At 35.6% G+C, this 16,986-nt stretch overlaps 2 protein-coding genes across 2 annotated transcripts; one reads left to right on the top strand and one right to left on the bottom strand.

Annotated features, from left to right (window-relative positions):
* Positions 1 to 3,315: 3,315 nt before the first annotated feature.
* On the bottom strand, positions 3,316 to 7,149 carry LOC103990434 (peroxisomal membrane protein PMP22-like). The gene is made up of 7 exons (XM_065116428.1): positions 6,979 to 7,149; positions 6,789 to 6,887; positions 6,516 to 6,617; positions 6,318 to 6,393; positions 5,186 to 5,256; positions 5,010 to 5,095; positions 3,316 to 3,720 (listed from the first exon to the last, which is right to left on the bottom strand). Exons 1-7 carry the CDS (start codon positions 7,048 to 7,050, stop codon positions 3,669 to 3,671), a joined length of 558 nt encoding a protein of 185 aa, XP_064972500.1. The 5' UTR covers positions 7,051 to 7,149; the 3' UTR covers positions 3,316 to 3,668.
* Positions 7,150 to 12,818: 5,669 nt separating this feature from the next.
* LOC135616803 (large ribosomal subunit protein eL20-like) lies at positions 12,819 to 16,819 on the top strand. The gene is made up of 4 exons (XM_065116427.1): positions 12,819 to 12,978; positions 13,344 to 13,459; positions 13,574 to 13,637; positions 16,233 to 16,819. Exons 1-4 carry the CDS (start codon positions 12,964 to 12,966, stop codon positions 16,572 to 16,574), a joined length of 537 nt encoding a protein of 178 aa, XP_064972499.1. The 5' UTR covers positions 12,819 to 12,963; the 3' UTR covers positions 16,575 to 16,819.
* The last annotated feature ends 167 nt before the right edge of the window (positions 16,820 to 16,986 follow it).

Genomic DNA, 16,986 nt, shown 5'->3' with positions numbered 1-16,986 from the left:
TATACCAGTGCAACAACAATTTTGAAAAAGGTCGGTATCGATATGCTTGTTGACGATGGCTAGCAACATTGTGGTCTTTGTCATCATCATCGTCTCCTTCATCGTTGTCAACAATAAGTAGGAACAGCGCGTGCACTAGTCGTCTAAAGCGGTAGTAGATGAGCGTCGTCGAACAGGAGAGGAACGTGGGTCTCGTTGATGGTGTTGGTGGTGGCACTGTCGTTGATGACTTCTTGCCAATAGGCCATCATCAAAGAGGAGAGGAAGGGGAGTCACAGTCATCATTGCCAAGGGGGCAAAAAGTGGACATTGAATTTATGCCAATAATAAGTCGGTTTTCTTGTTGTTTGTCGTTATCATGACCATCGGTTGAGCATTGAGCCTTGACGATCAATGAGACAATCGAGTTGTAGCCTAGTTGTTGTCATCCAACCTTCCCCCTAGTCGTAGTGATTATGGCCATGAGCCTCTGAGCAATTGCTAGCATCGTTATTCTTCTTCTTATTTATGTACGTGATCATCGTCATCAATAAAACCATTTGTTGAGCCTTAGTGATCAGTTGGCCAACCAAGGCATAGTGTAGTTATCGCTAATATCCCGAGGTGGCCATTGTTAACCTCCTTTTTCTCATGGGTCGCCATCACTTTCAATGAAGCCTTGTAGAGCCTCGATGATTGACGGTTCATCGTTATATCCTCATTTAACTGTATAGTCTCATTGAATTACTATATGACTTAACACAATATTAATAAAGCATGTGTAGTGTTATTGAAGTCTCGACATTGTCCTTTGCAATATCATTGAAGTGTTGATTGCATCAGCTTATCATTCGGTACATCGTGAATCATTCATTCATTGCGACAACAACAAATATATAGCATTAAATGAATACATGTTTATAGTTTAGTAGTATTAATTTTTAATGTTATTTAAGTATATGCTATTTATGAGTGGGATAGTATTTTTGGCAAATGTGCCATAATATTATAAGACATTATAAACTTGTGATAGTTTTGAATCTAAAGTTATCATTTTGTAATTGATGTTATAATCCTTATTGTATTTTTATTTTTGATAATATTTGTAAAGTGAATTTTAGGATAATTACTTGTTGAGATATGTTTTGCTCGGATCACTACATATCAAATTTTATTAATTACACTAAAATCATCAAAAAAAATTTAAAAAATGGTATTAATCAACTTAGAATCATGTCATAGTAGTTTTTAATAAGTTTTGATCTGTTATATTCACTATAACTCAAGTTATATTTTAAAATAAAAAAATGATACTAAACATATTAAAATTATGTTATGATTATTATAGAGAAGTTTTAATAGGTTTTAACAAATTACTAAAATTATACTCGCAATATACTCGATCATAAATTTAATCATGCACATCCTTTATTTAAACAATTTAACAATCTAAAATAACATCCTAAAATAAATATTTAGAGCCTCGTTCTTACTATTTATAACCCCCTTGTTATTCATAACCATTTAAAAATTATTCGCCATCAAAGAGGGGCAAAGGAGATGAGAGGAGTGCTGGCTACCGATTATTTTAGGGTTATACTCGTTTTGGTGCAACACTTGTGTAACATTCTTTACCTTTTGATTCAAACCCAACTCGATCCGGATCCGACCTAAATCCATTAGACTCGAACCGCAATCTCGACCAAACCGAACCAACTCTTGGATCTCTCTTCAACCCAATTTTAAGGATATTTTTGATATTTTAAATATAAGAGACTCACTTTTATAAAAATGAAAGATTATGACATCATCTCATAAAATCCTATTATTAAGGATTTTTTTAATATAAATTGCCCTATAACATCCATAAGATACATGAACCAAAAGAGTCGATACATGAATTAGCTTTCTTTCTTTGGCAGATTTTTTCGTTTGTGATGCGTGTTTGTAAATATATGATCAGCATTTATTAATGTAACTATAGTTATTTGACATAGCCTTTTAAAGTAAACATTAATTTTTTTCTTATAGAGCCTTTCACCTTTTTTGAGTGTCATTGTCTCACTTAGTGTTTGATTATCTTTGGATTCATTTTCTAAACTGTTTTTTATTTTCATTTTAAAATTGATTGTTCCTTTGTTTTATTATGTTCAATTCTCATTTAATCTATAGCGTTGAGTTGGAGCAATAACACTAAAATATATTCTAATTAAATTATAAATATGTTTAAAATATGTTAAAATTGAAATAAAAAGTTTAGAAAAAAACCCAAAGGCATATTATATCCACCGGTCTTCTAAAATACAATCAGGATAGTTCTTTTAAGAGAAAGAATCAAAGGATATTTTGATATCAATAAAATAGAAGAATGTGAACTAAAAAGCAAAACAAAAGAGACAAAAAGGAAAACTTCTCTTAATTTTCTACTGTTTTTTTTCTATTTTTTCTAATACAAAAATTGATATGGCGGCAAAAGAGGCTTGTTTATAGCTAAACGTTCCCAATGAGAGATTGCCATGTGGCGGCACTATAAAGATAATATAGCATCTATAGTGACAAGGGTAAAAGGGTAAATTTAATTACAAATATTTGAGAAAATAAAAGAAGAAGCTTGACTACTCTCGTTTTGCTATTGGTAATCTCCATAAAAAATAATAAAAATATAATTTTATTATTGATAACTCATCAATTTATCGATCATATTTTTATTTTCACAATCTCTTATTTTTCTCGATTGTCCAAACTCACTCCCCACTCATGATTAAGAAATGATTTACGCACATACCATAAAGGGATATAGTTCTCAAATTCATCATCCAACCATTCCCTGATTAGAAGAACATTTATGTTAGTATCACATAAAGATATCTTAGGAATATAAAAAGGAACTTACTATTTAGAGCCTCATTCTTACTATTTATAACCCCCCTTATTATTCATTATCATTTAAATATTATTAAAATAGTATTTTACTATTTATAATCTTTCTAATTTTATTTTTACTATTTTCTTTATCTTTATGATGATGATATCTCCTGAACTATTATAGAATATATATAATCCTAATAATGTTAAATAATGATAATAAATATCAAAAACTATTTCTCACCTCATTCGTGCATTTCTTCAACAAAAAAAGAAAAATACATTCACCAATAGTGTCACTCAGTATCAACTATCAATAAACTCTCTAACAACACTCAAAATCAGCAGCAGCTAAGAGTCCCATCCATATTACAGAAAGATGCATGGTGCATACATAATGTTCGTCTCTGCACATCAATGCAGCTTCTTATGCCTCCTGGAAAAATTACTAAATGATTAAAAGAACAGAAATTCATCCAAAAGAACAACCCCTTTTTTTGTTTTTGAACTTCTCAATACTTAGATTACAAGGAGTAGCGTATACATATCTCAAACTCTAAAACACCTCATCTACACACTGAAGTAGAATATCTTGCTGTAAACTTGGATCATCCTCTTTATTGTTTTTCATTTGTTTAAAGAAAAAGGACCTCAGTGTAATCTATTTAAGCTTCGCATAGCACGAGGCGACACTGGTTGCAAATGCAAGACTGGGATATCAAACGAACACATTATTTGTCATAGCTGACATAACACTACAACACGGTGCAACAAGGAACCCTAACAGCTCCTTTGCAGTATAAAGCAAAATACTAATCTTCATATTAAGCCTCCTTAGCAGCACCGGATTGTGCTTTTAGATTCAGAAACACAGCCCTGCATATTTAGATTAGATACAAAGTAGCCATTAGCATACGATACCTAATCATAAATGATTAGAATTAAACTAACACCGGGTACATGCACGAGATACATGTATATGCATGAAATTGGATCCTTTTAGAAAGATCTTTGATATTGTGCTTTACAGGATGATTCATTGGTGTGACCTAGAAAATGCCTGTCATAGATGCCAACTTGCAAACCATTTTGCAACATGTATGACCTGTGGGTTGTGAGTTTCTCTTGATATTTCTTCATCATGATCTTATCAACTGGCTTTAAGTATCTAAAAAAGAAATATTGAAAATTCGACTTCTCTTTTGGCATGATAAGATTGGCCTTCACCCTCTAACCACATTAAAGGCAACGAAACTGGAGATCATCTATTGTTCCTATATCTGTGGCCTTAAGAACCTATCAATTTATTTGAAAAGGTTTCTAAGATTTTAAGTTGCAATTCAACTTCATCAATTGGGAAGTTGTGATTTTGTGTTGACGATGGTTCAATCTGATTCATCTTATCAAAACCCTGATTGGTGACAGATTGTCATCTGTCACCAATATAATCTAATGACAGGTTGTTTATGTTCCATATTGAGTTGGAACACATTGTTTAGTGTTATATCCCTTTAGCATTGAGGAGGTGGATGATACTCATAAACAGCTACGAGATTTCTCTCCTACTTAACATTTCTTTTCCCTGCCTCCCATTTCAATAACAATTAAGATATTTATTACTTAAGTTATTTTTGTATGCCTTCCTGGTTAGAATATCATAGTGATAATTTAGGTAATTTAAATTACTAATCAAGTAATCTCAAAGTAAGTATGATTTAGGTCATTTAGATTACTCATTGAGGCTTCACGAAAAAGTAGGTATCACTTAGATCATTTAAATTATTGGCTGTCTTTATTTTCAGGTTTATGAATATATAAACCGAGAAATTATAACTCCACCAAACAGTATATCAGCAGAAATACAGTTTTGGACAATAAGCACTAAAACAACATTTTCATGTGCAACAAAGTCTTTAGTCGATCCAACAAAACTATTGCATACAAGTTCATTTATCAATACATCCTGCCTATGCATTCCTACATGTGCATGAGAGAGTGAATCAAATGAAATAATCATGCACAAATTTTAAGTGAAATACTAATTTATAGCCAACTGGGCAAATAAAAGGACTAAACGGTCTCATGAAAGAGAAAGTACATTATCAAATAACAAAAATGTTATCATCCTGTAATAACCAGAAATCAAATAAATGAGAAGCACATACCAGCATGAGGCAATAAAGCTGTGGAATAGAACACGCAGCTGCAGAGGCATATATTGGTAGTTTATCCAACCAACTATAGGCCAAAACTGCACATCAAACACCAATGAGAGCTTGCAGACAGGCAAGAAAGTTCCGACAAGAAAGTTCCAAATGTATCAGAAAACAGATGATAGTACCCTCCATGAAGTCATTTGAACAGATGGGTAATCTTTCCTTATTTTCCTTCTCACCAAACTAAATGATCTACCTGCACATACACAAAAGCAGTAAGATAAGCAAATGCATCCTTTCAATACTCATAGTCATTGTTCTTATAAGCTTCCACAATAAAGGATCAAACTGTATAAAACTTTGAAGCGAGAAAGCATTAAGTAAGCAAAGATTATCTTCAAGATAAACCAATAGTTTGTACATAGTTTTATACGTCTGTCATGGAGAGATATCAGTCCCTCATCACATTTGCTTTAATTATGGGCCTGAGATTTGGAAGTTGTTAACCAACTCAAACGTATCAATCCATTGTCACATTTGCACTACCTATCTTTCATAACTCATACTGAGTGACTCAGCATAAAATCCTGATCTAGCGAAGCATTGAGACATGCAAGAGAACAGTTATACAAATAACCCAGAGTATAGTTTGTGCTTTCTAATCCGTTTTTACCCTAGTTCTCGTCCGGTTGATTTTCCATTGAAGTTGGAAATCTCCAGAGATGCTGGAGATCTACCACTTCAAACCCTGGAGATGACAACAAAATTGGAAACATCCAAGCTTCTGGAAAAAATTTGACTTGCAAGATCACTAAGATACAAGCTATCAGATGTAAACTAAAATGTTGGGAAGTCAGTGATCAAATAATTTGAGAATCTCAGATGCTCATCGAAACAATCTTATAGAGATGCATAGTTATTACTAGAAAATAAACAACCAATCCTACAACTTCATAAGACATCATATCCGAACAGAATCAAATAGAGCTTATTCATTAAAAGTCAAAAGTTCTTTATGCAGCAGCAGATACATTGATCACCCCATTTTTGTGGGAGCTTTGTGCATTGGAAATAACAAATGACAAGAGAGAAAATTAAAAAGGCAGAAAATATAGTAAAAGGTCGGTGAAGTACAGAATACAAATTGCATAATTCAGACATCTTAGGAGAGATGGTAGATGTGTTTGATGCACAATAAAAAAGACACCTAAAAGGTTATGCCTCAACATATAACAAGCACCTGTACATAACACAGGAGTGAAACAAAATTCAGCAATAAGAATATTATATCATAGGAAAATGCATAATAATTCAGACCTTCAAGAACCAAACCATAGTACATCATAAAGAGCATATTGTTCCAAGGTGAGGCAGTAAGTTGTTCCAACAGCACCTGAAAAGATTAGGCATTCTATAATTAAAGATCATCAACATCAATATTTCCAGGAAGCAGAGAAGTATGGACCAGTGCATATCATAATGTCAGATACGAACAAAAAATAGCGACATAATTACCTTTTTGGCAACAGTGTCCTTTCCTTTCTTTCCCTTGAAAAGCCTTTCCATAAACTTGTGCAGAAAATGACCAAATGGTCCGGCATACACAAAGCCATAAAGCTGCAGAATGTTCACAAGACAAATTCTGTGTTAAAGAAATGCACAATTGAGGACCGTGACATGAATTTTGTTAATTAACCGCGGTATCGATCGGGTAAAGAGGCCACAAACGCACGCACCAAAAACAGAGACAAAGGGTTTAATCGACCAAAAGAATTGAAGGTATCGTACCATGAGCAGAAACATCCTTCTCAACTGGAGCCTCTTGACCCCGGAGATCTTCTGTGCGATCGCATCACTGCATCCAGCCAACACCCCTGAAGTAATAGCCTACCGAGAAGCAGCAGAAGATCGAACCCAAAGAGCGAAAGACAGAGAGGGCAAAAGAACAGGGAGAGAGAAAAGTGGGAAATGATCCAACCTTTGTTCTCAGGGGATGGGCTTGGAGTTGCTGAAGGTAGCGCTGCCACGCTACAGTCACGATCTCTGACATGTCTGCAAACACCAGGAAGAAGAAGAACAGCGCACCTTTGGCCTCAAAGAGAGTCGGTCAACGACGACGGCTGATCGAGGAGCATTCTAATAACATCAAGCCACTGGCCGTCGAACATTAGAAGCAATCCATAATGACATTTATTATTATTATTCTTATTGTTATTATTTCCATTCAAAGAGGGCCCAGGCAATCACATGGTAGGCTCCACATTGCGTGAAACACGAGGCGTTTATTTTGGTTCGCTTTCGGTTCGGCGTATGGTTCGGAGCTTGTAATGAAAGAAATGGGTCGGACACTACTCGACGGCGTGGAATGAGTGCAGTAGAAAACAAAAGGCGTTGACTTTTCTGATTCCAGACAAAATGATGCGGCCGTACTTTGCTAATAATAGTGAGGTCAGCCTTCATGTTGGTGTCGAGTGCAGTTGGACGCACCACCCCGATCCAGCCCAAACATTAAATATGACACCTACCCACTCGATTTGCCTCCCCGGGACAGGGATGCGTTCATTTTGGGTCAACGTTTCCTCCAGTTGGAGCCACAATATCTTGTAATTCTAATATATTTAGAGAAGTTTTTTGAGGAAAAAAAACTGGAGTGTGAATTCTTATTTTTATTTTCTTCTCGTAAAATGTCTCTACTTCTTAAAAATACAACATTATCATCTCTTGTTTTTACTCCTCTCTCTCTCTCTCCTCTCTTTCTACAGTGGTTCTTTTGGTTCAATTTAACATATTAAGAATCGATCCAACGAATTAAACCAAAATAAATTTATAATAAAAGTTAAGTAGTATTAAAATATATTAAAATTAAAATTAGAAAAATATTTTTAGAATGCGTAAAATTTAGGATGAATTCTCGAAAAAACCCTCTAGATTTTAAAATTTTTCACAGTGTATCCCAATTTTAAAAAATTCACGCAGAGTATATGATAATATTATTTTACCCATACCTTCGTCGGATCTACCATCGCTTTCATCGTGCACTGTCATCGTACCTCTCCTCTCCTCTGCCAAGAACAAAGATCAAATGGGGGGTTGCGAGCCCTTAGTCATACCTTCGCTCCACATAATTGCCTCGTCGCCCATGATGCATTAGGATGCCTCAAGCATGAGCCCACCCACCCTCCTTCCTCTTATACTATCGATGACTAGGGAGGCTTACAAGTAACAACAATGGTAAAATTAGCCAGGGAGGTGCCTAAGATTGACATCACTTGTTCATCGCCCAACGGAGATTCCAGCAAGGCAAACACATGAAGATGACTAATGATGGAGGTAACCAAGGGTAAAATTAGAATTTATGAAAAAAATTATGCTTTATGAGAAATTTTTAAACCTATGAGGTATTTTTGGGGATTCACCCTAAAATTTATAATCCATGCCTTTTTTAAATAATAATTAAATTTATATAAATATTCAAATTAAATTTAAATTATACTATATTTAAAAATATAAAAATATTATCAAATATTATTTAAAATTAGAACATATGAAATTTAATGTTCATATATATTATTAATTATTTAAAATTATTAATTTTTTTATTAAATTTTAAATTTTATTTCATAAGTTTATTTTAAAAATAAAGATATTAGTTAAAAAAATGATTCGGTTTAAATTTATTTGATCCATTTTGAATTTTTTTTAATTAAATCCATAGCTAAAAAAAATAGGAAAGGCAAAATTTAAAAGTTGAAAAAAGAATATCTAGGAGGTAATAACTAACATACAAGAGCTTTTAAAATGAATTGGTCACATAGAAAAAGAATTACGTTTATGTCTTAATATGGAATATATTAACGATCAATTATCATTCGATATATAAGCATCAAGTATAAGCTATCATAGAAGGAAAATATCTATATCACCCTTCGCTTGTTTGCCCGTGTGGACAAAAGTTCAAGACGAGTCGTTTGGAGCTTTCTTCCCCTTGTCGCCCACGTGGACAAAACATAAAGAGAAAAATGTTAAGAGTAATTACATGATATGTATAAAAGTGAATCTCTTATGCTATGTTGAGGGGTTCTCTTTTCAAGAAAAATCTATACCCACTAAAAGACATCGGTGACTAACTTGAGTATCAAAGGAACTATATCAAGAAATTGCCCCAATATCAATCTAAGCACAAGTGGTGCCTCGGAATCTCAACACTTCCACCTTAGAACCACCTTGATCATGATCTTGAACACTCTTATGCCCTTATATTTGAACCACGTTAAGTCAACTCAAATGTTGATAATGATTTCTCATAATATTTTTGGTGCTAGAGGAGAGCTTGGTGTCATAGAAACGTCCACCCATCACTCCTCCCAACGAATGCTCTAGTAAGGAGGCATTACTTTCAACCAATAGTACTTTTACTCAGAGGGGGTAGGTGTCATCCTTTCCACAAGTGGATGCATCCACTACAATGCAAACATCGATGTAGTACTGGCATCTATTCAATGAATTAAGCCTCTCGTCTCCAGAGATAACCTCGAGCCACCTACTTGTCTCTATCGAGGTGTTCATATATCTTACCCAATAGGTGAAGATGCTAATGGGCATGATACAAGCTATCGCTTATGTTGGAAAATCTTAAGGCGACATCACATATATAGCGAAAGAATAGAAAAGAAAATCTTATATTTCCAAAAAAAAAGTTTCATTATCATGTAAAGATTGGTGTGCAAAAGTTGTAAAATTAAAAACTACACGAGATACGTGTTATCTAGGGAGATCATATATCTATAAGATCCTACAAATTTATACGAGAGGATAAAGGAGGTCAACTATCCTCCTTTATAGTGGTAATCCACACGATAAGGGCTAAGAATACTCAAATCGTTACACGATTTCCTCGTTGTGTGCACCACGTAATCAAAAAGGGGCCAGCCCTTCTTACTGTCCACATGCCCCCAAATAGAGGGTTGTTGGTTGAGAGAGAAGGGGAGAGGAGAATAGGAGGTGGCGGCCAAAAAGGTTTAGCTTATGGTCCTTTAGTTCTCTCCTATTTATAGAGGTCCCCTATCAACTTAACCTTAATGGATCATGCCCTATTGGATATTAGATCTCCATCCAACTACCCAAGCCTCTTAGATTAGTAGATCTCTATCCAATAATCTTTTATTGACTCTTATTGGATCTTATCCATAGAATCCAATAATTTAGGGGCTTATTGAATGTCTAATAAGATAGGGGCTCCGACGGATAACTCATATCCGAACCTTTACTCATTGCAACACCTACCATATGTGTGTGACTCTCTAGGACCAATATCGATTTAGCTATAAGTCATACCTGTCACAACTCTTTCTAACTTAATGCATTATTATCTCTATAATAATTCGCTTGACTCATCGACTATGGACGTATTATGCCACTACGTTGCAGCCTCATACGATACAAAAAAAATCAATCTATTGGGTCAGTCTATCCTTAGTTACCGTGTATCTGTAGTCTCTTATTAATCTAATATCTCAAAAACTATATATCGGGCATGGTGCTGTTAGATCTATATAATTTCTACTTGAGTCTCGCTCTAATTGGATCTTCCGAAGAACTCTTTATTTCTCAGTCCAAATGACTCTAGCTAGAGATTTGCCTGAGTAAGAACACATAAGATATTCTTCTCATGACACTGAGAATGAATGATCATCTATTGACACTAAATAGCCCTCGTAAAATTGGTTACTACTCCCGATGATAGATTATGTTAGATTTGAAACTTTCAAATCTATAAGTTTGATATCAAAGAGTCGAGTACTCATGCAGGATATCCTTGGTGTCTCAAGTCTAATAAGCAAATATACCACAAGGACGGTGAAATCGCTATCTGACAATGAGATATCATCAACCATATAATATTTCATGAGTGGATTAATTAGTAAACTTATTCTCTAACGTGTATCTACATGGTATCCCTAGTATTCTCACATGAGTAGCTATGAGACTAATCGTCTCTATCATATAAACGGGTATACAATATACCAGTCTATCCAGTCATCTTGATATCCCTCTCGAGTGATCTATGATCAGAATTATTTAAGATCTCATTATCATAATCTCAATACAATCTAATTTTCATTTCACAGATGAATAAACATCATAACATGTGTAATAGGTAATATAAAATAAAAAAATATCAAATAAATAATAATAATAAATATGTATCATATCAATCATTCACGTGCTTTAATATATATATATATATATATATATATATATATATATATATATATATATATATATATATATATATATATATATATATATATAACGATATATCATTTGATATATAGTATCGTGTGATACCGAAAAGATCAAAACTTCGATACTATATAATATTTCAATAAATCAATATGTTGCTTGGTTTTTACAACCTTCAGACTCGGACAAACAACCCAAGGACTGAGAAGTTTTGTTTATTGCTGGTTGTTACTGTTATAGTTAGTGAGAAACCTCTGTGAGGTTTTGATCGCAGGCTGCTCCAAGGGGGTTAACGATGTTGCTTACTCACTTACCGAGGAAGAGGAGGAAGAGCCTCCCAGAGTTAGACCCGTCGAATGGTACTGAGGTGCTTTCTTCTAGAGCAACCTTGAGGTCAGACAACCAGGAGTTGTCAAAGGAAGAGTTGCGGAGACAGCACCAGGCAGAGCTTGCTCGACAAAAGAATGAAGAGACTGCCAGGTGGCTGGCTGGTGGTGCGTCTGCAGCTGCAGAAGGACGAGGTCCAGTGAGAACTTCAAGTGAGCTGATTGCTTCCAAGAATGTAAATGATTTCTCACTCCAAGGAACTAGCAATACAAGTAGATCGGAAGAATGAGCCTATTCTATTACCAATATATGGAAGCATGGTTCGCTTCCAGTTTCGACTGTGAAGAGTGTGACCTCCCATCCGGACAATGTCACATCCAGGGAGTCTCAGAGAGCTGAAAGGGCTGCTTTGGTTGCCCAGGAGAAATTGCAGCTGTCAGGAAACCAAATGAAACCAATGAAGTTGCCAGAAGGGTGATGAATCAGACAACAAAGAGGAGAAGCGTAGGATGAAGGCAACAACTCTTGGGAAGTCCCGCCTTCCAGATAGAAGGGACCCAAAACGATTACCTGCAAAGAGACCAAAGTTTAAGCGACACCAATAGCTTTTGACATTGCCTTTCCACTTAGAAGGGAGGGAAAGGGAGTACCTGCTGAGAGACCAAAATTGAAGTCCACCAACTGTGCATATCTATCTGACCATGTTCTTGCTTTATCAGTGCTATTTTTGTTTGGACTCTTAACGATGGATTAGCGTAAGTAGTAGCACAAGATTTTCAACTTGAATCATGTAAATGTGAAGAGTGGACGGAGCGTTTGATGGAAGTTTCATGTGATATCCATACATGCTTGAACGTATTATCAACATTATCTTAAGTGTGTTTTTGCTAGAGCTGTATTAGATCTCAAAGTGTTATCCCTTTCTCATATTGAATGATGTCAATACTATACACACAATAGTAAATCAAATTAAGGCTTCCAATCTGAGCATCGCTTGTGTCTTCCAACCTTTGTTCCCAGGAACTCTATTTTATATTATTATTTTATTCTTTATTTTCAGAAGGTTTTGCCGACCTGGCATTACATATCTTACGTGTGCGAAGTCGTGTGTTACTTCCGGTGGCGAGCAGCGTGTTATTGATTCGAATTCGGGTGCGGTAGTTAGATCCGACCCGGCGACAAAACGAACAGAGTCAAGCGTATGACGAACCATATCCAACTGGTTGCACCCAATCGCATTCTGTTCCATTCTCGGGTCAAAGTGGAAGCATAAAGAGGCAGTGCGAGTGGTATGCCCCGCCGCTAGGGTTTCCGACTACATCAATCGCGTCTCTGATCTCTGAGGGAGTTCTTGGCGTCACTCGGCGGCGCGGCGTTGGAAGTCTCAGGATCCATGGGCAACTTCAGGGTAATCCCATCTGTTCGGTCCAAATCCGAAAAATCGGAGCTCTTCTCTTGTTGGTTGAATTCCTTTCTACCCACAATAACTAAATTTAAGTGTGCGCTTTTACCGATCAGATGAGGCTGAATCAAAGGCTTCTTAGGTGTTTTGTCATAGTTCAATTTAGATTGTTTCATTTTATTTGTTGCATCTCATCATTATATTGTTCGATTTCCACAAAAGAAAAGAAACTGGTTAAATCGATCTATGCTTCGCTACGGACTCCTACTATTGCCCTATGTTGATGTTCCTTGTGTGTAGCTTTCTCTTTCTGGCTTCTTTTTTGTGGTTAATGGTGTATTTGATTTGTTTATGATGCCGGGTGGTGGCAGTTTCATCAGTATCAGGTGGTGGGTCGAGCTCTCCCGACTGCCACGGATGAGCACCCGAAGATTTACCGTATGAAGTTGTGGGCTACTAATGAAGTCAGAGCTAAATCCAAGTTCTGGTAATTTATGTTGGATCCTACCTTTTGGTTTTATGATTTGATTGTTGAATATATCAAATAGCATGTTTGGTCATTGTTGTTAATACGTTTGATCTTCTATCATGACAAATTCAGGTACTTCTTGAGGAAGCTGAAGAAAGTGAAGAAAAGTAATGGCCAAGTTCTTGCAATTAACGAGGTTTGTTTTGTCTTCTTTGTTCCCTTTGCTCAGACATGTTCTGTTTCTCCTCTGGACACGATGTGTGTCACTAACATATGAAGCTATCTTTTTTCCTTGTTAAATTGATGAAATGATTGATGGACTCACAATCACATTGATGAAATGATTGATGGACCTTCTTGGTGTGGGTACTTATAGAAAAACCTCAGTACATTCATTGAATAAACACAAAGGTGAAGGGTTATAGTTACTTGTAGTGAATGGTAAAGATAAATGAATACATGTATTTGTCAGATATTATATAGATAAATTATTCTGCTAAATAAATAGTTGAGATATGAGGGGCTAAATTTCTTCGATAGCATTGCAGTTTATGATGCTTCAAAAGCAAGCATGTAAGATGGAACAGTGACTTCTTACATTAAAACCCTGTTACACAGTCCTTATCCATGCCTAATTTTATAAAAAGTTTTAGGTATTTGCTTTTAGTTTCAAATTTTCAATTGGAAAACTTGGTTGGGACTCTAGAATATTGTTGAAAACTTCTGTAACTTAGTGAAATAGGGAGGAGAACCCCCCAACCTCCTCATTCCTCTTATTTTTCAATATTTGACAATCTCTTGAGCACCATTAGTTTCCACATCTGACCCTCTTCTATGACATGATATCTGGGTGAATATACTACATCTGTGGACAGCCACTTCTTCTCACATGAACTACGATCTTCTTTGGCATTATATCTGGGTTGATATGCTGCATCTCTGGACAACCACCTCTTCTCACTTGAATTAGGATTCAATTTTCTTCCCTTCTAAGGCGAGTAAGGCTATGAACTGAATCGATCAAAGGACAGCTTGGTTTACAGATCGGCGATCTGTTTGGTTGTAGGTGATAGGCAAGAATATCTTGGGAAGAGTCGCCAACTACGTCATCAATGAGATACCCATTGATGCCAGCAATCAACATCCTGATTGCTTTGTTTTTGAAGTCATTGTTTAGTTTTTGTGTTGATTTGTTTCATAAATTGGATGTTTGTTTTAAATTATAATTCTATTTTTTTATTTTGATATTGTTACTTTTAGATCTTTCTAATACTGTTTCTTTCTAGTATTAAAAATTTTATTTTATTTTTGTGTTCTTGTTGGGGAGAGTGGGAGGATTTATGCTTCTTAATGTGGTCAATGGGTCCCCTCATTTTTCTCATTTAATATGTTCCTTTGAAGCTATATTATGATCTTTCATTCAAACTCTCCTTTTGTATATCAATACACGGAAAGATGCTTTTGTGTGTCTCCAGAGTTTAGGCACCTCTTTAGTCTACTCTAACCAATCAAGAGGGATGCTTTATGTTAGACTATTATGCTGATATCAGGAATAATCTGTACATCATGATATAATCTCAATGGGTTTCTTTATTATCACAGAGGCTACTGCCTTTTCTCATTTGACTAGTAAGCACAATAAGTCACACATATGAATGATTCTTGGACATGGATTTAAAATATTGTGAGTTTGGTCAGTGAATGTTTCATGTCTTTGGTTATGGTAGGCATTAAATTGTGGTATTATTAAATTCTGAACTTTTTTAACTGAGTATTTGTGGCAGACGCTGATGTGTGTTTAAAGTGCGAGTTGTATTAGTTTTTATACTGTCTTAAGAAATTTTGGTTCAATGCACATGTCCATGGTAAGGTTTGCAGATGGCGAGGCTGGCATCTTCTCTGTCGAGCTCCTTGTCATGTGATTTTATCATGGGTTTTTAAAAGATTGAAACTTCCTCATTTCGGTGGGCTGTCAAATGATCTGGGCAGTCCTTGTGGGTGTGACAGCTCAAAAACAGCCTAAGTTGGGCTGTCAAATGATGCACTGAGGAATGACGTGCCAATTTAAATGGACTCATAGATTGAAATGTTTATGAAGTACATATTGGCTCCATGAGATTACAACCGTGAACTTCTGCATGACTTAACATAAATTTTCCAACTAATTTAAACAAATATAGACATTCTAATTGCTGAAGGCATGACATTTAGAAATATCTAGGATAGTTATTCACTTGATAACATATCATTAAACAATTTTGAATTCCATAAAATGTTAGGTTTACAGAGATATTTGACTCCATGAGATAAGTATTAAGACGGGAGACTCATGTGGACAAGGATTTATGTCAAATGATTTTGAAACTCATCGAGATTGATGCAGGTTTGATTCTATCTACAGAAATGTATGTCAGAGGTAGTACAAACAAACGACATGAGTTAGATGTGTAACAAAACAATTGTTTTGTGACCGAGATGGTTATATTTTAATGATTATGCAGAAGTAACTCATTTTCCACAAATGCATTTCACTGTGTGATCAATTATAATCAGCAGCAAGTTACATTGTGTGTATAACACTTTTTGTTAAGGATCCAAAATTATTTCGTCTCCACCATAGAATAATCTGTTGTGTCTGTATATATTAAGCGTTGTCTAAAGAATATAAAGATACCTCTAGTAATCGGGCAACCGCCTGCACTCATCCAAGCCCTTGAGTGGCAATTTGGTCTGAAATCATACAACCAAAGCAGTGCTTTTTATGATATGATCTTATGCTGTGTTTTAGCAGATATTTGAGAGGAAGCCAACAAAGATCAAGAACTATGGTATCTGGCTGCGGTATCAGAGCAGAACAGGTTACCACAACATGTACAAGGAGTACAGGGACACTACACTGAATGGCTCTGTGGAGCAGATGTACAATGAGATGGCATCACGCCACCGAGTCAGGTGCCACTGCATCCAGATTATTAAGACGGCAACCATTCCTTCCAAGCTCTGTAAGCGTGAGAGCACCAAGCAATTCCATGATTCTAAGATCAAATTCCCTCTTGTCTTCAAGAAGGTCAGGCCCCCTACCAGAAAGTTGAAGACTACTTACAAGGCCTCCCGTCCTAACCTATTCAAGTAGGGGAGAATAAGAGAACACATTTTCCTAAAATTTTTGCTATTGTCATATTTCCCATTCTGTTATACTTTGTTCATGCATCGTTGGATCACTTTTTACTAGTTCATGATACTCTTCGATCTGCAGCAAGTCTGAGAATTTGCTTGTCTAGGGTACTTTTTCTTGTTTAGAAGCATATGTGATGATATCTTATGAATTGGATTCTTTAGCTCAGTTAAAAATTTAATGCTTTGTTGTTCTTATATTAATTAATTAGTGTTGATGATAGAGATAGTCCTTTCTCGAATTGGCTTTCGAACAAGGCTGAAGGAATAGCTTGCCTTGTGCTTATATCAATTTTTCTCTGAGAAGCTTTGTTTTCTAGGCAAAACAGGAAAGCAGCCCGTCGATGTTTTGCTGAAGCATTTAAGCAATT

This window comes from Musa acuminata, chromosome BXJ2-7 (genome assembly GCF_036884655.1).
Source record: "Musa acuminata AAA Group cultivar baxijiao chromosome BXJ2-7, Cavendish_Baxijiao_AAA, whole genome shotgun sequence".
NCBI classification, from domain to species: domain Eukaryota; kingdom Viridiplantae; phylum Streptophyta; class Magnoliopsida; order Zingiberales; family Musaceae; genus Musa; species Musa acuminata.
Note: the sequence above shows the minus strand (reverse complement) of the source record. Positions and strands in the feature narration are given on the sequence as shown.

Coding starts and splice junctions, on each gene's coding strand:
- LOC103990434 (XM_065116428.1), bottom strand. CDS start 7,050: ATGTCAGAGATCGTGACTGTAGCGTGGCAGCGCTACCTTCAGCAACTC. Junction 6,618..6,788: donor GAAGGATGTTTCTGCTCATG/GTACGATACCTT, acceptor AACATTCTGCAG/CTTTATGGCTTTGTGTATGC. Junction 5,096..5,185: donor TTCAAATGACTTCATGGAGG/GTACTATCATCT, acceptor TTTGATGTGCAG/TTTTGGCCTATAGTTGGTTG.
- LOC135616803 (XM_065116427.1), top strand. Junction 13,460..13,573: donor AGAGCTAAATCCAAGTTCTG/GTAATTTATGTT, acceptor TGACAAATTCAG/GTACTTCTTGAGGAAGCTGA. Junction 13,638..16,232: donor AAGTTCTTGCAATTAACGAG/GTTTGTTTTGTC, acceptor GTGTTTTAGCAG/ATATTTGAGAGGAAGCCAAC.